Source organism: Triturus cristatus, chromosome 1_2 (assembly GCF_964204655.1).
Source record: "Triturus cristatus chromosome 1_2, aTriCri1.1, whole genome shotgun sequence".
In the NCBI taxonomy this organism is placed as follows: Eukaryota; Metazoa; Chordata; class Amphibia; order Caudata; family Salamandridae; genus Triturus; species Triturus cristatus.
The window spans coordinates 63,556,246-63,578,905 of record NC_140580.1 but is presented as its reverse complement, the minus strand read 5'-3'; the positions used below and the strand labels follow the sequence as shown (position 1 = coordinate 63,578,905).

At 40.6% G+C, this 22,660-nt stretch overlaps 1 protein-coding gene across 3 annotated transcripts in view; it reads right to left on the bottom strand.

The window, feature by feature from the left end:
- LOC146866795 (zinc finger protein 181-like) overlaps nucleotides 1–22,660 on the bottom strand; it is a 182,615-nt gene that overhangs the window by 88,339 nt on the left and 71,616 nt on the right. For 2 of the 3 annotated variants that reach the window (XM_085601438.1, XM_085601446.1), the window contains exon 4: nucleotides 7,148–7,261. The exons of the other annotated variant lie outside the window; for it this stretch is intronic. In XM_085601438.1, coding sequence (XP_085457564.1) covers nucleotides 7,148–7,261 — 114 coding nt within the window. The remainder of the gene's footprint in view (nucleotides 1–7,147; nucleotides 7,262–22,660) is intronic. 3 annotated transcript variants of the gene reach the window in all.

Here is a 22,660-nt window from a genome sequence, read left to right as displayed (position 1 = left end):
ATGGCAAGAAAATGTATGAATACATTTGAAAATACGTTCGACTTCATATACCCCAGAAGGAACACCAGTTCGCATTAATCGATTTACCAGTGAGATATAACACACCCAACGTGTTTAGAAAAATGAAGTAAGTATGTATAGACTGTGAAGGAAGAACCCTACACCTTGTGTATAGAAATGAAATGTATGTCATAGTAGATCTCAAAGTGATAGAAGGCCATTCTTATATAATTCAATATAGAGTCTACCTGCAATAAGGCATCAAATTGTCTCAAGTTCAGATTATAGTCATCTTCTTTATTAAAGGTATCAGAAACTCTCTTGTCTATCAGGTTCCTGATTTTGCCAATCTGTTACCAAATGTAAAGGCATTGAATTAATGGTCTAATTTGGATAAAGGTATAATTTCAAACTGGGAATCACAAAGACATGCTTACCCTATTTATATAGGTGTTACTTATAATTCCAAGTCTACAATATGGCAGAGATGGCATCTGTTATCCATTCTCAAAAGGAATAACCTAATAGGCTGTATGTGTAGCGATTCTTTCACATACAGCTATATGAAAGGAAAGAAAAACAACTAATCAATATTTCTAATGTTTATAATGTTAGCTCCAAAGGAAAACAACATAGAAAATGCAGAGTTGAGAAAATTTCCACCCAAACCTATTCTGATCATAGCCAACACCCGGGCAGGAATAAAACCATCCACACCGGCCGAGAAACGCTACAAAAAGATTATGTGCGAAACGGCTATGCAGACACACCTACAGGGCAACCCTAAGTTAGCCAGAAAATGTGTGTGAGTCCGCTAGAGAAAATAAGTTCAACATGATAACTGGAATATCATGTCCATGCAGTAACATATTTAATTCAGAAAGAACAGAACTGCATGCGTATGTCAGGAACCGACTATGTCGGAAACTAGATAAATTGCTGTTTCTTATTGTAAAGCACTGACTCGCAAAAGACTAAAGGGAGTTAGTTCGAAGCTTCTACCAAGAGGTTGCTGTCTAAAGTCTTACCCGATTCCAGCAGTTTATCGACAAAGTCAAACACCTCGCGGGACGGGGCTTCCGCAGAAGGAAATAGTAGAAAGCGAGCGGACGTCGGTTCTTGAAGCCAGAACTGTGATTTGATTGGCCAAAAGAACTCGCGAGATTTCAAAAGGAGGTCATGTGTGTGGACACTGACACATACTAGAAAGTGAATGGAAACATGGGCGCCATATTGCAATGTAAATCACTGCCTAGGTGCTAGATAAAAAAGCAAGCAGCACGATGTGAGGGTCTCATATTAGTTTAAGAGCTCTCAAAGTAAGCAATATTATGACAAGGCGCTGCTTTAATAAAAAATATATAATTGTTTGCCTAAGTGATTCTCATGTTTGATTTTACACGAAACTAATAGTATTCCACACATAATAATAAATATGCAAGACCTGATTATGTAGTAAAGCAATACCGCAACATATCCAAAGTATTGCACCATGAAACGTATTACATCTCAATACAAACAAGTTTACGAAATCTCACAAGATTTGTATATGCAAGGTTACTCTTGCAGACAAAAACATGAAATAAACCCGCCATATTAGAATGAATGGCAGTAGGCTAGAGATACCCAAAGAGTGGTCTTGGCAGTAAGGAAAGCCTAATCTATGACTTGTACTACGGACAAATAAAGAGTCAAAGGAGAACGAGACCCATAGGATAAGAAATTTATGTAATTGCCTGTACCATGCTTGACGAGAAGATTGGCTAGAATAGAGATACATTGGGGACAATGCATCTCATACTAAAAACAACAGATCATCACAACACAATTACAGAGATCTATTTAGTAAACCATTCCATGTCTAGTGGAAAGAATTACCAGACATATGATACATTGAAAAAATCAGTACGTATAATAAGCCATAAAGAGCAGGCGAAAAGGTCATCTCATAAATTAAGGTAATGGATACATCTAATGTGCCATTCTAGATGGTAGATAGAACCTTATCATAATTGTGTGTGAATAACACATACATATGAAACTATAGCAACACTAAAGGTATATACTACGCCCTGGGATTATGTGACTAACCATATGATTTCTTCATTTAGACCTCTCCGGACAGTATCACAATGGAAAATCCAAAAGGATTCTCTGTTTTTTCTAACTTTCTCTGTATCTTGTCCTGCTTTAGAGATGATTTTCACTAATATGAGCCATTTAAGCTCTATTTCACTGTGCTGGAAGTCCAAAAAATGTGCTACCATGGGTGCTTGTCTCTTGCCTGTTCTAATGGCTGATTTGTGTTCAGATAGTCTAGTTCTGAATTCTCTCCCTGTCTCACCTATATAACCTAATCCACAAGGACAAAGTATAAGGTAGACTATGTTGCTGCTTCTACAGTTGGTGTGGCTTTTCAATTTTCCTGTCTTGATACCATAGGTCCATGTCTGAGTGTCAATAGCTGAAGAACATGCATGGCAATTACCACATCTATGATTACCTAGTATGGGAGGGAGTCCATCGATGGTCAGTTGGTCTTCTTTCTTATGTACAACTGGTCTACTGTGTACCAATTTGTCTCTTAAGTTGGGATTTCTCCTAAATGCTACCATAGGTTGAGTCAAACTGTCATCTTCTCCGTTAACATTAAGGATTTTCCAATTTCTGTGCAGTACTTTTTGAATTTTGTTGTTAAGGCTTGGATGGTTGACTACGCAGACAATTTTATCAAGTGATTGTTTTTCTCGCCCTGAGATCAGCGCCTCTCTGTTATAATATTTGGAGCGTTTCATAGATTGTCTCACTAATCGTCTAGGATATCCTCTAAGAAGCAGTCTTTTTTTAAGTTCTTCTGCATGGAAAGTGAATTCATTTAGGTTAGTACAGTTTCGCCTGATTCTCAGAAATTCCCTAAAGGGGATAGAGTCCTTTTGACAGCTCGGATGAAAGCTGCTATGCTGTAAAATGGTATTTTTAGCCGTAGGTTTTCCAAAAAGACTTACTTCGATGTTGCCTTTACCATTTTTGATCCAGATATCTAAAAACTCCACTTTCTCCGCCGAATATTTGGCAGTAAACTTGAGATTCTTATCGCTCAAGTTAAGCCACTCAATGAATTGTAGTAGATCTTGTTCTTCACCTGACCAGATGAAAAAAATGTCATCTATGAACCTGTGCCATACATGTATATTTTCATAAAAAGGGGCTACTTCATTGAAGATATGTTTTAATTCAAACTCCCCCATGTAGATGTTCGCTACACTAGGAGCACATGAAGCGCCCATACTGGTACCTTTAATCTGATGGAATAGATCATTTCTGAATTCAAAATAGTTGTTATGTAGCACAATATCAAGGCTCTCAAGAATGAATGCATTGGGTCTGTCACCCGGGATTCTGGCTAGTAGGGTTGCCACTGCCTCCACTGCTTGATCTTGGGGGATATTAGTATATAATGATTCTATATCCAGAGTGACTAGATATTGTGTCTCATTATTAAAAGGTAAATGTTCTACAGTCGCTATCATGTGTCTTTAATGTAGGATGCATAGAGTTTGGTAAGAGGACAGAGCAAAGAGTCTACATATTGAGAGAGTGGCTCAGTACAGGAGTTAATGGATGAGACAATAGGTCTAATGGGAGGGTCTGTGATGTTTTTGTGTGTTTTTGGAACTCCATATAGAGCAGGAACAACTGTATGATTTTTATTGAGAAAATCCAACTCTTTTTGACAGATATATCCATCGCTAAAGGCTTTAGCTGTACTGATATTAATAAGCTTTTTTAAGTCTAGCAAAGCCGATCTCTGCGTTTTACGATAATGTTCTGGTATCGATAGCATGGATTTCATCTTCTCTGTGTAGGTGTCACTATCCATAATGACTATCCCTCCTGCCTTATCACAGGGTTTGATGGTAATAGAAGAATTGTTTTGTAACTCATTAAGGGCAGTCTTCTCAGAGATTGGAACATGTTTAGTGATTCTTTCAATTTCCTTTATAACTGTTTTCTCAAAAATTGCCACTTCTGGTCCTACCATGTCTAAAGCTGGAGTAAATTTAGAAGGCGGTTTGCAACCAGAGTAGTTGATCTCTTGTTCCAATGAATTAACATCAGACATGTATTTCTTTAATCTTATTTTCCGGAAGAAAGAAAAAAGATCTTTGTGGAGTTTAAAAATCTCAGGCTGTGTGCTAGGTACAAATGATAGCCCTTTGCTCCAGACATTTATTTCTGATGAGGAAAGTAAGTGATTGGACAAGTTAAAGATAGGGATGTTGTTATATTTAGAATTATTCTAAATTATTGTATTTAATTTTCTACAGATAACCCCACTCCATTTTATGGGTTTCAAAACCCTCTATTTCTGGTCCTGAGGAAGGTGGTTCTCCACCGAAAAGCGCGTAGGTCAAGACCTCAAAACTACCATCATCATTATAGAGGAGTGGTCCCAGGAGATACAATACCATCAGAAACAATTATTATTATGTTTCTCTCCAATTGATTATGTTGGACCTTGTACAGTTTTCTCTTGTTATTTTAAGAGTATGTGGATGACTGAAGTATGTTTGAAGGAGTGAGTATGAGGAGAATGTTTTCTTGTGTTTAGAGTGGGGTCTATCTATAATTTTGAATAATATATTTATGATTTGTGGATCATATGTTATATATGTTTTTTGTGTATAAATTAACTGATGCTACTATTTAAGACGAATTTAAGAAATGAAAAAATAAAATAACTGTAAAAATTATTTTGTATGTAATGTGTTTGTAACTTTAGATGTTTTGGTGGCAAGATAGAACCTGAATAGGTCTTTGTAAAGCAAGACAGGTCTTGATAGAGGTTTTTACTGGTTTCTGGACACTGGGGGTGGTCACCTTGAGCCTTAGTTGACAACCAAAATGGAACACAAGTAGAATCTGAGATTCTTTACAGTAACATTTTGTGAAACTAGGTTATTACCTAAAAAGAAATTGGCCAAAGCAATAAACAAGAATTTCCTCACAAACTAAACTAAGATGGAGCAATGATATATCCTGAACTCTGCTTTAAGCACTCTGAAACAATAAAAGTTCCAGCATACTATACTCAGAGCACGGAACGTTAGTCAAAACTGAGCCCCTTGAAAAACACAGCCGTTGCATATGCAGGGCCTGGAATAGTCAAAGATTTGAGCATAATAATTACCCAACAGAGAGTCTTTTGACCTTGTGTCTTCTCAACTTTTACAAGAGAAGAGATACCAATAACGATGAAGCCAGTTACACAGTGACTCCTGAAATTTAACAGTAAATTTCTTGTGTAGTCAAGTTGGCTAGTTAATTCGTTACTGGCATGCAGCATGACACGACATTTTCAAATTCTGGTAATTTATGACACTCAAAGAATGCTCCATCATTATATTGAAATACACGCAGAAGGATGTAAGCATACAGGTGATTTTATTTTGAAAGCAAACAACATACTCCAAACATAAAAAACAATGGACAAAGGTCCAGAGCCCGGTACAATCAGAAAAGTGTATAATCACAACCTTGCTAGAGCCTAAACCCTGAGCTAATATGAGAGCTGGCATATTCGGAAAAGGCTGTTATCTTAGCCCTGATACAATGAGAATGTTGCCAAAACCTGTATCCTCATTACATGGCACCAAATGTGGCAAGTGAATCGAGAAAACAATTTCTGAAACATGTAGTCCCTTTGGCAAGTAGATGTTTTCTAAAATTCCACACTTGTGAATTCCTCGTATGCACGGTGTTTGCCGCTCCCATACATCCCATGTTGGGATAACTGGGTATAGTGACAGTTCTCTCTTTTGCTGGTGAGCTCCCCTCATATAAAATGATCCTTAGCTGAGTTTGCAAGTGGCATTAGAGGGGATGGCTTCTGTTGACCTGATCAAGCAAACATATGCGCAACCTTGTTTCCTCTCTTTAAGTGGACAACTATCACATCCCAGTGATAATAAAGAGCACTAAGGCTTTGCTGGACTTCCTAAAGGACAGGTCAGCTTACATTGGGCATTTTCAGATGACCAATAAGCATTTCAATATAAGTTCTGGATAAAAGGACCTTATTTCTACTACTTCAGAACTGAGTTCCGGAAATTAAGTTTGTAAAAAATCAGGTACCAAATTATGCATTTTATCAAAGTGTCTGCCTGTGATCTAGCGTTGGTGTAGGCAGACCTTTTGCTCCCACCATTTGTGCCAATGCAAGTTTAATGGCAGATAATGAAATTAACAGCACAACATGAAGTTTTACATATTGTACACTTCGTTTTGCCAAGGGAGCCCAAATAAAACCGCTTACAAATATAAAAGAAGGGAATATAAAAAATATTAAAGTAGCGAAAAACAAGTCTTCCATGTTGCTTACAAAGAATGCTACTTTGTTTTTGTAGTACAATCCTAACAGAGAAATACAATACAGTATGCACTGACTGTATATTATGAGGTCCCTTCTACTCGCAAGCCACATGACATAATGCATTCTCATGTCACTTTACATGGAAGACTTTTAAAAATGTTGTGAAACATGCACTTTTCCAAGCTGCCAAAGCGCTTAGAAGCAAAAGTAAAATAAAATGGGTGTAAACACATAAAAAGAACTGTGGACTACACAGGGGGCAGATGGACCACTTACAATGCTGCACGGAACTTACCGTTGTATGTAGAACCCACCCCAACACAATATAGATTACTTGTCAGAATTTCGTTTTCAATCAGTGTCTGCTTCATCAGCCCTAACACACCAGGGCCTGAATGGGCACAGTCCTGGACAAGAATTAAAACATTTCAGAATTCTATCAGCGAGCAATATCAAACCATGAAGTTGTCCTTTTGGGTACATTAGTTCACTTCTACATACATTAGAGGATTCATTTTTTTGGACCAATCTAGCGTCTCGATCTCAAAAGCTTTTGATTCAGGTATGGCATGCATAATTTCTCCCATCTTGAAGAATTAAAAATATTCATACCATGTTTCTTTTATTTTACAAACTATTGTTGGCCCCATACTCTCCAGAACGCCATCCTTTTTCTTTACATGTCATGAAAGATTTCCGAGTAAAGCACATGATAAGTCTCAAAGTTAGACATTGTTTAAACAGTAAACAGGTCTCCCTTCTATGCTTTCTGACCTGTGACAAGACAATTGTTGCTTTCCCTTCTGCCCGAGTCCACAGGTCCCAGCAGGTATTGGGTTTTATCTTGGTTTAGTAAGAAGGACACATCTGAATTCGAATGTATATCACCTGCAAATAAATACACATAACCACAATTTAGAATATTACAGGATATAATTAAATACTATCTTTTTATTTCCATAGTAAACATGCTACACTTATGGACTCTGCTTAGCAGTGATTTCACATGAACCATACGTAGATTTGTTAATCAAAGTTGTTAGACCTGGCACCTTGGCGTGGGTCTCCCTTCCATTTTTTCGCTGTTGCCTCATGTATTTTTGCTGGTGTTAGTTGCTCAGGGCACTGTGCCACTGCTGTCCAGTGCCACAGTGCAAGGGCTCTCTATTGTAAATTAATGTATGATTTGTGATTCCATGATTGGTTGGTTTGGTTTACCTGTCAGACCCTAGTACAGTGCACCAGGAGTGCCCCGGGCTTGTAAATCCAATTGCTGCTGGTGGGCTTGCAGCACTGGTTGTGCCACCCAGAGAAGCAGCCTGTAAAAATGTGTCTAAGGTCTGAAATTGCAGAGCCTGCGTGCAGTCTGGTACTGTCATGCTGACTGGGCAAGTGCACCCACTTGCCAGTCCCTAAACCTTCCCTTTTCTTCATATCAGACACCCCTATGGTAGGCTCAAGGGCAGGGTGCATTGTAAGGATAAGGTAGGACATGCCCTGGTGTGTGTGGCATGTTCTAATAGTGAATTACAGCCATCTTCATTTTTCACTATTGCAAGGCTACCTGTTCTCCATAGGCAAGAATGGGCAGTTTGGTTATTACATCTTATAATCTTAACTGACTCAGGGAACATGGTAGAAATTCAAATTTAGTATGCCTGAACTCAGAATGATAAAATACATCTTTTAGTTAAGTTGGTTTTAACATTCTGTGTTTGAAAATGCCACTTTTAGAAAGTAGAAGACTGCAACTAGAGCGCTGTGATCTAGACAGGATATGCACTACCATAAAAACTCATTAAAGGAGTGTAATTAATGCTTCATCATTGTTAATGTGTGCTTAACTGGTTCAAACATATTACAAACACTTAATGAAAACAAAACAATTTTCACATTATAATCACTGATTATCTAAAGGAGATCCGAAGAATCCAAAATGAAAAATGCTTCAACAAATGCTTCTTGTTGATGTGTTGTCTTTTATTGACACATCTGTCTTTTGCAACAAGTCCTTTTCAGAAATCCAATAAATTCTTTAGAGGAAATTAAATCAATCCCAATGCATTTCGGGTGTTACCATCACCCTTCTTCGGGGGATATCTACAAATAACAAAAGAATTCGCATTTACAATACATTACACGATTGTTTAAATTCAAATAGAAAATCTTAGTGCTTGTTGAAAACAAGTTCGAAGAATGATGAGAATAAAGAGAAGAATGGTATGTCATCTGGCAGGAGGAAAATGAATTATAAAGAGTTGTTAATGGAGCTTTCAAGATGGTTGTGAAGAAAAATAGTTGTGAAAAGAAATAGTAGAGAACCACAGAGCCCACAATGCACCAGCATGCCGCGTGCCTAGATGCGTAAAAAAGGGATCACTGTGTGAAAAGCTATATCAACTACCTTGAATTGAGTCTGTGGTGAAATAAGATATCAGTGTTGAACCGCTGATTCGAAAGTCTGACTCGCGACCTGTTTAGATGAAAATCGGTATAAATGTAGGCTACTCCTACGTACGTGGATTTAGGTATTAGTCATGTGACCTTAACGATGGAGACGCACCATTAATTTCCTCGTGTAAATTCAATAAAGCGTAATGCTTATTGAGGGGCAAAAACCCCAAAACAGCGTACTAGTTTCTTCGTTTAAATACGATAAAGCATGATGCCTCTTGAAGGGGTATAAATCCAGTAACCATGTGCTCGTAACTCAAGCGGTTTTCATGCCTTGTATCTCAAAGCTTGAGGGTAGGTGCCAAGGATCACTGTAAATACAATAAACGAACAAAGGTATAGAAACCTCGTTTGGTAAAAAAAGCGACGTTGTTGAAATAATGCAACCCTCGGAAGGAGGTTCCTTACCTACAACCTAGGAAACGTGACTGTGTTTTCGGGAAAGACACTCTGGTGAGGAGAGATCCCAGGTGTAATAGACAGAGTGAGAGCTCAAGCATATATTATCGTGGGAGTTTAGTAAAAGTCACGTGCAAATTAGTAAAAAGAGATGATGGGCAGAAAAACTGGAGTAGAGGAATTTAGTTTCGGCCATGTTGAAACAGTGACAATATGGTTGTATGATTTAAATAAAAAGAAAGACATGATATCTTAGCTGAAAAACAGAGAAACAAGCATCTGAATAAATGGAATAATTGTTACACGTGTCGAATACGGTTATTCTCATATTGATTGCCATTCGCTCTGCATGAATGAATTCTGGCTTATTGAACAGTATACTATGTGTGAGTTACACACCTTAATGAAAATTTGAGTTAAATCAATACATGCAAAAAGGAAGACCAAAGATATAGTACATTGTTATAGTATGCTGTGTATGAGTTGAACACCTTAATGAAAATTTGCGTTCAATCAATAAATGCAAAAAAGAAGAAAGACCACAGATATAGTACATTATAATACACTGTTGTGTAGACAAAAACAAATTGTTAACATGTGTCAACATGACTTGAATGCATAAACAAGAATAATAGGAAATAATACCGTATTCTTGCGATTTACAAACAATGCGATCGTGATGAATCCATGTGTTAAAGTTTTTAAGCAATAACGTGTAGACTATGTTGATGTTGCTAACTTGGTTATGTAAAACAATCTATACAAAGACAATAAATTGACCCATTTAGAAGAAGCTTGATGCTCAATATGCATAAAGTAGTAGAATGCATCTACTGCGCTGTTAAGCAAAGTGATGATTTCCACTATAAACAAGTGTGTGTGTGACCTGCTGTGTGGTGCTTAAGTTTAAACTTATGCATACTCAATCTCTTAATTACTTGTAGTTTGAAAAAGTTCAAGTTTATTTGTCTGAGCTAAATTGTTGTTAAGCGTAACCCAGAATATTTGATTCTGAACATGTAAGGTAGCTTGTACATGTGACCATCGTGTGAGCAGCTGGTGGTGACTAAAGTGGGCCTGCACTTTGTGGTTCCATGGGGTTAAACTGGATATTCTAACTTGTAGGCTGGTACTCATAAGAAACAGGAAAATTCAATGCGATCATTCAAACCCTTCGGGTGCATGGTGTTCAAAGTCCTGATCCAGAAAGTTTCTCTTTGAGTGATGTGTTTTGATATATCCTTGTCTTTACTGTCATAAACTACTTCCAGGACACTGAATTTGAGTTACGCGATGGGGTGGTGTGCTTCTTCCCAATGGTTAGCTAAAGGTGAATTGGGATTCTTGGTGCGAATTCTGCTTTTATGTTCTGTGATGCGGATACGCAAAGTTCTTTCCGTCTTGCCCACATAATGCAAGCCACATGGGCATCGTATTACATAAACGACATTTTGAGTATTGCAAATGGCCGTGAAATTGAGTTTGATGGGATGTTACAATTGTTCACACTGCAACAATGTCATTTTAGGTACCCACATAGCACACCCGTGGTCAGGCAAACCCATCAAACTCAATTTCACGGCCAATTGCAATACTCAAAATGTCGTTTATGTAATGCGGCTTGCATTATGTGGGCAAGACGGAAAGAACTTTGCGTATCCGCATCACAGAACATAAAAGCAGAATTCGCACCAAGAATCCCAATTCACCTTTAGCTAACCATTGGGAAGAAGCACACCACACCATCGCGCAACTCAAATTCAGTGTCCTGGAAGTAGTTTAAATGTAAATGTAAATGTGCAGATATTTATATAGCGCAAATCACCAACCGGTCTCTAAGCGCTTGCTTAGGGAACCCGTCCTGGTATTCCCCTGTGAGATAACCCAGCAGGGAATCCACAAGGTGAAAGCCAGGCATCCCGCCGCGAGGGGCCATTGTGGAGATTAAGCAAGCTATTGCCCAGAGTCGCAGAGTGTGAACCCATGAATCGAGTATGCACTGGAGCGAGAATTATCGAGTCCATGGACAATTTATGGACTCAAGACCCAGCCGAGCCGGGAATTGAACCCTGGTCCCGGGCTGACCTCTGCTTCCAGGTCTGCCTACTCTAACCAGTGAGCCACACTTCTCCACAGTTTATGACAGTAAAGACAAGGATATATCAAAACACATCACCCAAAGAGAAACTTTCTGGATCAGGACTTTGAACACCATGCACCCGAAGGGTTTGAATGATCGCATAGAATTTTCCTGTTTCTTATGAGTACCAGCCTACAAGTTAGAATATCCAGTTTAACCCCATGGAACCACAAAGTTCAGGCCCACTTTAGTCACCACCAGCTGCTCACACGATGGTCACATGTACAAGCTACCTTACATGTTCAGAATCATATATTCTGGGTTACGCTTAACAACAATATAGCTCAGACAAATAATCTTGAACTTTTTCTAACTACAAGTAATTAAGAGATTGAGTATGCATAAGTTGAAACTTAAGCACCACACAGCAGGTCACACACACTTGTTTATAGTGGAAATCATCACTTTGCTTAACAGCGCAGTAGATGCATTCTACTACTTTATGCATATTGAGCATCAAGCTTCTTCTAAATGGGTCAATTTATTGTCTTTGTATAGATTGTTTTACATAACCAAGTTAGCAACATCAACATAGTCTACACGTTATTGCTTAAAAACTTTAACACATGGATTCATCACGGTCGCATTGTTTGTAAATCGCAAGAATACGGTATTATTTCTTATTATTCTTTTTTATGCATTCAAGTCATGTTGACACATGTTAACAATTTGTTTTTGTCTACACAACAGTGTATTATAGTGTACTATATCTGTGGTCTTTCTTCTTTTTTGCATTTATTGATTGAACGCAAATTTTCATTAAGGTGTTCAACTCATACACAGCATACTATAACAATGTACTATATCTTTGGTCTTCCTTTTTGCATGTATTGATTTAACTCAAATTTTCATTAAGGTGTGTAACTCACACATAGTATACTGTTCAATAAGCCAGAATTCATTCATGCAGAGCGAATGGCAATCAATATGAGAATAACCGTATTCGACACGTGTAACAATTATTCCCTTTATTCAGATGCTTGTTTCTCTGTTTTTCAGCTAAGATATCATGTCTTTCTTTTTATTTAAATCATACAACCATATTGTCACTGTTTCAACATGGCCGACACTAAATTCCTCTACTCCAGTTTTTCTGCCCATCATCTCTTTTTACTAATTTGCACGTGACTTTTACTAAACTCCCACAAGAATATATGCTCGAGCTCTCACTCTGTCTATTACACCTGGGATCTCTCCTCGCCAGAGTGTCTTTCCCGAAAACACAGTCACGTTTCCTAGGTTGTAGGTAAGGAACCTCCTTCCGAGGGTTGCATTATTTCAACAACGTCGTTTTTTTTACCAAACGAGGTTTCTATCCCTTTGTTCGTTTATTGTATTTACAGTGATCCTTGGCACCGACCCTCAAGCTTTGAGATACAAGGCATGAAAACCGCTTGAGTTACGAGCACACGGTTAGTGGATTTATGCCCCTTCAAGAGGCATCATGCTTTATCGTATTTAAACGAGGAAACTAGTACGCTGTTTTGGGGTTTTTGCCCCTCAATAAGCATTGCGCTTTATTGAATTTACACAAGGAAATTAATGGTGAGTCTCCATCGTTAAGGTCACATGACTAATACCTAAATCCACGTACGTAGGAGTAGCCTACATTTATACCGATTTTCATCTTAATAGGTCGTGAGTCAGACTTTCGAATCAGCGGTTCAACACTGATATCTTATTTCACCACAGACTCAATTCAAGGTAGTTGATATAGCTTTTCACACAGTGATCCCTTTTTTACGCATCTAGGCACGCGGCATGCTGGTGCATTGTGGGCTCTGTGGTTCTCTACTATTTCTTTTCACAACTATTTTTCTTCACAACCATCTTGAAAGCTCCATTAACAACTCTTTATAATTCATTTTCCTTCTGCCAGATGACATACCATTCTTCTCTTTATTCTCATCATTCTTCGAACTTATTTTCAACAAGCACTAAGATTTTCTATTTGAATTTAAACAATCATGTAATGTATTGTAAATGCGAATTCTTTTGTTATTTGTAGATATCCCCCGAAGAAGGGTGATGGTAACACCCGAAATGCATTGGGATTGATTTAATTTCCTCTAAAGAATTTATTGGATTTCTGAAAAGGACTTGTTGCAAAAAACAGATGTGTCAATAAAAGACAACACATCAACAAGAAGCATTTGTTGAAGCATTTTTCATTTTGGATTCTTCGGATCTCCTTTAGATAATCAGTGATTATAATGTGAAAATTGTTTTGTTTTCATTAAGTGTTTGTAATATGTTTGAACCAGTTAAGCACACATTAACAATGATGAAGCATTAATTACACTCCTTTAATGAGTGTTTATGGTAGTGCATATCCTGTCTAGATCACAGCGCTCTAGTTGCAGTCTTCATTAACAGGTGGCAGGGTAGAACCACCTCAGGCATTGCACACAAAACCAGCATAACGCGAATACGAATAGACTAACAGTTTCTTTTGAACAAATTGAGTGCGCACTTAGCTGTTATATTTTCTACTTTTAGAAAGTAGGCATTTTCTTGTCTAACCATTCAAACCTGCCTCTGCTAGGCTGTGTATTCCCTGTCTGGAGTTTTGAGTGACAGGGCTGGGGAATTCCAGGAGACAGGGTGAGGTGTCCCAGTGGCGAATAGAGAGATCTGCATCTAGATGGGCGGGAGAAGTTGTACCTGGGACCTGAATAGGGCTGTGCCTTCCCTCCACAATGCTAGCTCCACCTCCTGTGGTGCATTTGATGTCTCTGTCCTGCACTCTGCAAGGAAAGAAGGAGTCAGGTAAACATAGTGCTCCAGGACTGACCAGAACTGGTTTGAACAAGGCAAAGGCCCTCAGAGGACAAAGGATTTTTGGGTATAAGTATTGGGACCCTGATCCCAAGAATTTAGATCACTTTGGGAAACAAGAAGAAACTCTGCTGAGGAGAGGAACCAAGAAAAAACTGAGGAGAGACTATCCCTGAAACTGGGGGATTGGCCTGCAGGGGTTGCCTACTACCAAAGAGAGGAGAAAGTAACTTTGTCTGTACTTTTGCTCAACTTGTGAAGGATCTCCAAGGGCTTGGAAAAGAGCTTTCCTGCTGAAGACTTCACCCCCCAGCTCCCCAGAGTTCTTTGGAAGTGCCTGCTGCTGTTGTTGGGCCTTCTGAGGGACTGCGTGTCGCAAGGAGCTGGGAGCGCGACTCAAGAAGGAGAAGTGTGCCGCTGTCGGAGCTGTTGTCGTCGCATCTCGTAAAGTGTGTCGCCGCTGCAGCATCGCATCGAGCGGAAGCATCTCGCATCATCCAGGAAGTGTCTCGCAACGCCGAAGAAGTGTGTCGGCATCGCAGCCATCGTAGCTGACGCATTGCACCGCATCAAGAGAAGAGTCTTGCATCGAGGAAGAAGCGTGTCGCCATCACAGTCATCGTAGTTGTTGCATTGCACCGCATCAATAAAAGCACCTCGCATCCACGGAGAAGCGCCGCCGTCGGAGCTGCTGTCGTTGCATCGCGTAAAGTGTGTCGCCACTGCAGCATCGAGTTGAGTCTTCTCGCAACATCAGAGAAGCGTGCCGCATCTGGATGATCTTCACGTCTTTATTTCTTTGCACCAAAAACTTCATCGCATCAACATCGTTGCAACACTTTCGTTGCCCTGCGTGTCGCATCTAAAAGGTACATTGACTTAAAGTCTTGCATCTAAGAACTTAAGAGAACTAAGCAAAATTCTGACATCTAAAGTAACAGTATTGTGTGTTTTTGTCGCTTAATGGTGTTGTGGTAAATCTATATAAAGAATACTTATTTTTGAACCTGTGTGGTGTCCATCTGTAGTGTTGTCACTTGGTTACTGTATGTGTTCACAAATGCTTTACGCACTGCCTCTGAGATAAGCCTGTCTGCTTGTGCCAAGCTACCAAGGGGGTGAGCAGGGGTTATTTTAGGAGTGTACCCCCTTTCCCTGACTAGAGGCGAGGGTCCCTATTTGTCACAAGTGCATGCCTGTGTCAACTAGAGACTCCCAAGTCTAAAAAAAGTCATTGAGAGTAAATATAGTGTAGGTTTCATTCTGCAATCTATTATTAGAAGGGTGGCCTGTTTTTGCAGCTGACTGACTGTACTGACCAATACAGATCTTTTCCTTCAATTGCTTTTAAGGAACAATCTAATTCAATTGGTGAGTGAAGAGGAGGGCACATAGAATACCAATCACCATTCAGACTTAAACCTCAGTATGTGGGGGAGCATACAGCATACCCATCACCAATCCTGACATAAACATCAGTATATGACGAATACAGAGAGCGCACCTTTAACCAGGCTGACTTGGGCCTTAATATATGTGGCATGCTATCAGCATGGCCAGTCATTCCAATCTGACTTAGAACCTTGCACGGATGGAGATTGGCACAAACCATTTACCATTTTGAAGTAGATCTCTATGCAGAAAGCATGGGCCAAACACTCACCATTTTCAGTTGGGCCTTGGTTTGAAAAGACTAACCATGAAAACTTACAATCATGTAACTTAGGTCTCTGTGTCATGGTGCTCTGACTTAGGCTTCTGACTGACTGAGTGTGGTGATCACACAGTGCCACTTTCAATCATGCCTCCATATGAAGGGAGGATGAGGTCCATACATAAACATGTTGAATGGGTCCTCTGTATGCAGGAAGCAGGGTGTTCAACCATCACTATCACTTAAGCCTCATTATAGATATAATTTGGAGGTCACCCATTACCACTCTGACTGAAGACCTAGAGGGTGATTTAAAGTTTGGTGGAGTGGGAGCTCTGCCATAAATTGGTGGACTCCTGTCCTTGATATTGCAGATCCACTGCCCCATTTTGAGGTGGAGGAATCCCCAGGTTTCTGTCAATGGAGCCTCAACTGGATCTAGATCAGCATATCACCACACTAAGGAGCTTCAAACTGCAGTAAGGTATCCCAGTGCTATTTAGGCAATAGCTACAGCCACTGATTATCCCGGCCTTGGTCTGTCAAGTGAGGCATGGTGGACCAGTGCAGGGGAAATCAACAATGGGCATGACATGCAAGTAGAAAACTCCTTGTAAGCTGATGCCACAGATTTTCTTAAACATGCTTTCACTTGTAGAGTTTGTTTGAGAAACACCCTCCCCCCCAATAAAAGAATGCAGAGCAGCCCGAAAATATTGTGCATGTTCAGCATTCAGCTCTGCCTACTTAGATTAGGGGGAGCGGGAGAGAGAGCATTGTGCTCAGAATGTCAGGCCCTCAGTATGCCCAGAACCACAGAGTCAAACCACCATTCTGATGAATTCCTCATTTTAGCCACAGCACAGTGCCCGTCCATCTCTACTCTGAGGCAGGCCTACATATGGAAGCAGCTCATCCCCAAGAGCACAGTTCTTGAGAAGTGCAGATTGTCCCTATAATCATTCTTTGCACAACGTATACACAAACATCCTTGAGCTGTGAAGATGCACCACAACCACCACCTTGACCTTCGTGAAGAAACATGAGGCCGAAGTTAGGCCGAAAGGGAGGACCAAAACTTGACAGTGCGTGGAGCCCATTACCGAACACATGTATTTCTATGTGATTGCAGGACCGTGTATGAAAATACATGTCCCACACGTTGATGAACACGTCCAGTCTTCCAGCTACCGTCCCAAAATAAAGTTATGTCAGGGAAAGCACATTTAACTCATGCTTGCAAAGGGAGTTCGTAAAGCCAAGAACCTGCATTCGAAAAAGACTCCATCTTTCTTGGAAACAAGAAAATAAAAGTAGAAGTACCCCTGCCTGATCTCATTTTTCCTTCTCTGCTAAAAGGAGCAAGAACCTCATGATGTGGTATGCGGACACGGCTGGCCGAAGTGGCAAAGGGAACTAGTGGAGCGGGAGGTGGCAAATCCTACAAAGGAAAGGCCTGGACTCATTTGCCAATCCTGGGGATCCAACGGTTCGTACTGCCAGTTTACAAAAAGATTCTGCGCCCCTATACAGGCCACACATGCACACTGAGGGTGAACAAAATCAGTTCGGCATGACGAGCCAGACAGGAGGAGTAAGAGGTCTGCTGCTGCTGTCTTCGAAGACCTTTGACGCTACTACGCTCGCTGCACATGAGAAAAACTTGTCAGGTTGCTGCAAATGGTGCAAGGAATGGCACCACCTTAAAAAAGACCACTGTCCTTTTGCAGGTCTAAATAGTCACCTGTATGTGTACCAGTACGGGGGAGAAGACTGTCTCTCACGGTCATGGTGCACTAGATTTTGCATTTGCGTGGGGGCCGATTTTGAGCCTAAGAGCTCCTTAAGATGACCAAAGTAGTCATAATGAGGAAAACGTCTGTAAAGAAATTCCTCTGCAATCTACTGCTGCGCCTTACATCTATAACCAATCAAAAGGGTCTTCAACATCGGAAAGTTTGTCACTTTCTGTAATGGATCCCACGAAGGTGGGAGAGACTCCGAGGACAGATCCATCATCGAGGCCACTGCTGGAGCACCTAGCAAGGCCTTTAACACTGGAAGTGGTACTCCGCAGGACAGCTATTTAAACTTTTGAAATCCAGTCTGGCGCCTAGAGGAGACTCAAAGGGCGAGGAATGTGTAGGTAGAAGTATCCATACGAATATACAATTCCAATGCAAGTTACAATGCAAGGAATGGTACAGGTTATTCACCGTAGTGTGATAAATCCACATTTAGCCACTAGTATCATTTCGTTCTACAGACTTGTGGGATGTCCATACTTCATCTATGATACTGGAGATCATAATTCACAGCAAAGAAATGATTAACATTGGAACTATGGGAGGGGACCACCATTCTCCCGCCCATATACCCCGCAACACACGTCATGTTTTTACCTCCATCATTTTTTCTGACTCACAAACATATAACCAGCAAAATGGTGCAAGTGATAGTCTCTTTGGCTCCATCATATTAGGAGAATTGAATTGCACCCTAGAACAATTAGGGAAAGTTAGAAATTTGCCCTTTGTGCAGGATCACCCCGAATTGTATGCCTTTTTGCTGAACCTTATTTTTGCTAGCTATAGAATTGTGTGCTCTTTACCCCTGCTAACTAGTTGTAGAGTGTGTGTGCTCCTCCTTTCAACATGGCACAATTGGTATACTCCTGATTAGCATATTTAACCTACCTATACGTTACTGGTATATAGTACTTACAGGGTACCAAGGGCCTATAATTTAAATGTCACCAATGGGTGCAGCACTAAATGTGCCACCCAATGCAGTATTAGGGCAAACATAACTCCATGCCTGCCACAAGTAGCCTGGTTTAAACTGCAAATTTGACCGGTCAAAATAACCCCCTTTGACAGGCCTATAACCCTCCTTTTAGAAGTTGCCCATAAGTAAGCCTTACTGCTCAATAAGGCTGGGTGCATGGAACTTTAGTAGGGCATGTAAAGGTCAATGTTAAACATGCCCTTACCAATGTTCCCTCTAAATTCTTCCCTCTGTGTGCGGCAGTGCAAGGTCTCTGTGCGCTGCAGCGAGGGCTATGTGCTCCAGGAACCCGACTGCGCATGTGGGTGCAGCGACAAATATCAGTGCAGATTGGGTGAGTATTTATGTTAATTGCAGCGCCAGTCATGCGCTGCAATTAACATGAATACTTTCTCAGAGGTACACAATATGCCCCACACAGGGCTGGCCTTAGCGTTGGTGGCGCCCTGTGCGACAAGGTTTGTTGACGCCCCACAATGACCACCTAAGCCAGTGATTCCCTCACTATTACCCTTTAACAGTGCCCCTCAAGTTTCCATTACCACTCTCTCTGAAATGCATTTAATTTGTTTTATAGCGCCACTCATACCAGTGTAGGGTGTACTTTACAATGCACACACATTAAACAGAGACAATCAATCATAGATATGTAAATCAGTGTATAAGAATTGTTACATATGACAGAGGACTGCAAGGTGTAGGAGTGACATGTCATTCATACTGATAGTCAGTATAGATTAAGAGTGCTTTGTCTGGAGAGGCACAAACTCGGAATTTAAAATATTACACCATGGTTAGGGTTTCTCTTTAATAAGAATCACTTTGTATCCAAATGAACCCTTTTTGCAACATTAGGATAATGAATGGCTGGGGAAAAATCATAAGGCTCTAATTTATACCCTGCAGTACGCGTGAAGTTCTTTTATGACAGTTAATAGTTTACTGTTCGATATTAGAATTTTAACTAATAAACTACAAGTAACAAAATTACATCTCTGACATTTTTTCATTCTATGCACTTTGTGATCTGCATGGTACACGTTTTTTGCAGCAGGCATATTAACTTCCACTAGAGAAAATTCTGATCTCTCTTCAGGCAGAACATTAATCACCAGAGTTATCTTGACATTTGTATTATTGCCTGAAGATTGCTGGAGGCAAGGAACTTCGCAGCTGGTCCTTTTAAAACAATAATATACCTGCAAACACGGTGTCCCCACCCGAAGTCCGCACCCGGTGCAGTGGCACAGGTTGCATCGCCATAGAGACGGCCTTGGCGCCGTAGCCGCGCCCTATTAACAAAAGAAATGCAGCAAGTCTACAAGCACGACGTGTGCTTTCAGGTGATTCTGAAAGCACACGTTGTGCTTGTAGACTTGCTGCATTTCTTTTTTTTAAATGGTGTGGCTGCAGGGCGGATTGTGTGCATTTGTGAAAGTATTCATGTTAATTGCAGAGCATGACCATATTACCAATAGTGATCACCAGAGTGCTTCAAGTGGGGTTACCACTAATAAAGTCTTAAACGATTTGTCAGAATAAAATGCCTCTGGATGAGTAATGAAATAACAGCCATAGCAACAAGTGCTCCTTAGGTGCCAAGGAGATTGGATCAGCAGTAAGACTTCCAAATTACTCTTGAATCTGCACAGCCTAAGAATACTGGGTATAATTGATGCGCCGTTGCGCTCTTTGTTATGCTGTCTAGTTGTAACATGCTAAATCCTCATATAGGTTTGGGCAGGGCTTTAAGTAGGATGAAAAAACTGGGGGGTCTCTCAAAGGGACGTGGCCTATGTAATGAAGGGTGTGGCTGAAAACCACATAAGCTAAAAATCTGTATTGTGCATCCCCACTGGTATTATGCTGCTTCAGTCATTGCATCCAGACATTTAATACCACAGGTAACATTACACCTACAACAAGCCAGGACTGCTGGCTTTGTGAATGGCTCTTGGTTGCATATGATAAATAAGCACCAACTACACCTTTGTTGTATATAACATTGAAAATGCTTCAGTTCTGACATGATGAGACTGAAAGAACTATAACGAGTCTCTTTGAAGTCACATCAAAGACAGTGAAGGGTGGTACTGCAGCAGAGTTCAGATTTGTTTTTTTCACCCTGAGTGTGAGGGCAAAAGTGGAGAGCCCAAAAGAAATGCAGCAAGTCTACAAGCACATCGTATGCTTTCAGGTGTTTCTGAAAGCACACGTTGTGCTTGTAGACTTGCTAAATTTATTTTGTTGATAAAGCACAGCACACAATCTGCCCACTCTATTAACAAAAGAAATGCAGCAAATCTACAAGCACGACGTGTGCTTTCAGGTGATTCTGAAAGCACATGTCCTGCTTGTAGACTTGCTACATTTCTTTTTTTAATAGAGCACAGCACACAATCTGCCCCACTCTATTAACAAAAGAAATGGAGCAAATCTACAAGCATGACAAGTGCTTTCAGAATCACTTGAAAGCACACGTCGTGCATGTAGACTTGCTGCATTTTTTTTGTTAAAACGGTGCGGCTGCGGGGCAGATTGTTTGCCTTTGTGAAAGTATTCATGTTAATTGTAGCGCAAGACGGGCACTGCGATTAACATGAATACTTTCACAAAGGTACACAATTTGCCCCGCAGCCGCGCCCTTTTAACAAAAGACATGCAGCAAGTGCAGGAGGCACTTGCTGCTGAACTTACCTACCTTCACACATCACACTGTGAACTCGAGGTGACATAGGTGCGTGCGCGCACCTTACAGGGAACAGTGGTCCTTACAGTGACTCACCTCAAAGCTATTTTCACTGTAGTAGGGTTCCATTGAAAAGCAATGGGATACAATATTAAGTTTAATAAATGTTATCTCAACCTAATAAACTGTTAAATAAATATTTCAAGGACTATTTTTAAAAGTTAAACAAAATCCAACTTAATGGTAAAGTCTACTTTTGTCTATTACAGAAACTGTACTTAAGAAAAGTTACCTTTTGCCTGCCTAAAGCCTCTGGATGCCTTTCCATAAGCATTCCACTGTTACCAGGCAGCTTGATGACCACCCTTCAGGAGTAAACAAAAGATTGCCGTAAATGGGCAAAGATAACCTAACCAATCTGAACCTGATAGAATATGCAGTGGAAGCTGGGAGGATCATCTTGACAATAATGTGCCATCTCCTGCTTGAATGTCACATCCTGCCTGGCAGGTCTGCTGGACTTTCATATGACACTTGGGGAGCACTTCAAAGAGGTCTCCCCGGTCAGTGGCCAGGCGCTCTTCAAAGACGCCTCCCCTGTAAGTGGCCAATGTTAGATGACTCTTGGGCAAAGCCTTCAGGCTCCATTTACAGTGGGTCTCTTTTGACATTACAAAGTCAGAGCCTGTTTGACAAGTCTCCTGGGTTTACATATGACATTTGGGGCGCACTTTAAAGGTGGGAAACAGGATGCCAAAACACTTTGTGTCTATCCACTGTCGTGCTGCTGAAAGCTCAGCTTTATTTTTTCCAGACTTTGGTCTCTGAGGTTTGTTGGGAAAACAGGGACTGCCTAAGACTGGATTTTAGTGTTAGATGTGGCAGGGCAGCAGGATTACCACAGTACATTCCGAACACAAACACTCATAGCCCAAGTTTAGTGTGGCCGAAGACTTTGGGAATCTTGAAAATGCCCAAAGCAAGTATGGCTTTACCGCCATTGATTAGGGCATCCCAAGGTGTCACTCCCACCCAATAGCTCATTCCAGGCATAAATATTGTACCTTTATGCACCCATTTCAGAACAATCCTGGGCCTGTGGAAGATCAGAAGATCAAATCTGCTGTCTGAGAGCATAGAAGACTTGGCCTGTATCCCTCTAGTACAAATGACAAAGAAGTAGACTTCAAGGGCCATAAGGCTGACCCCCTGTTAAAATTACAGGGACACAACAAGAAACAAGAGGCCTTTACCAGCAATTACTCTGCTGACCATGGGCAACTGGACCTGAACTCTCCTGTTGGCCTCTGCCTGCCACCCTGCGAGTCTATAAGTGCCTCCCCTAAGGTCTTGGGGGCTTTAGAAGTGCTGTCCTGAGGTGTATTG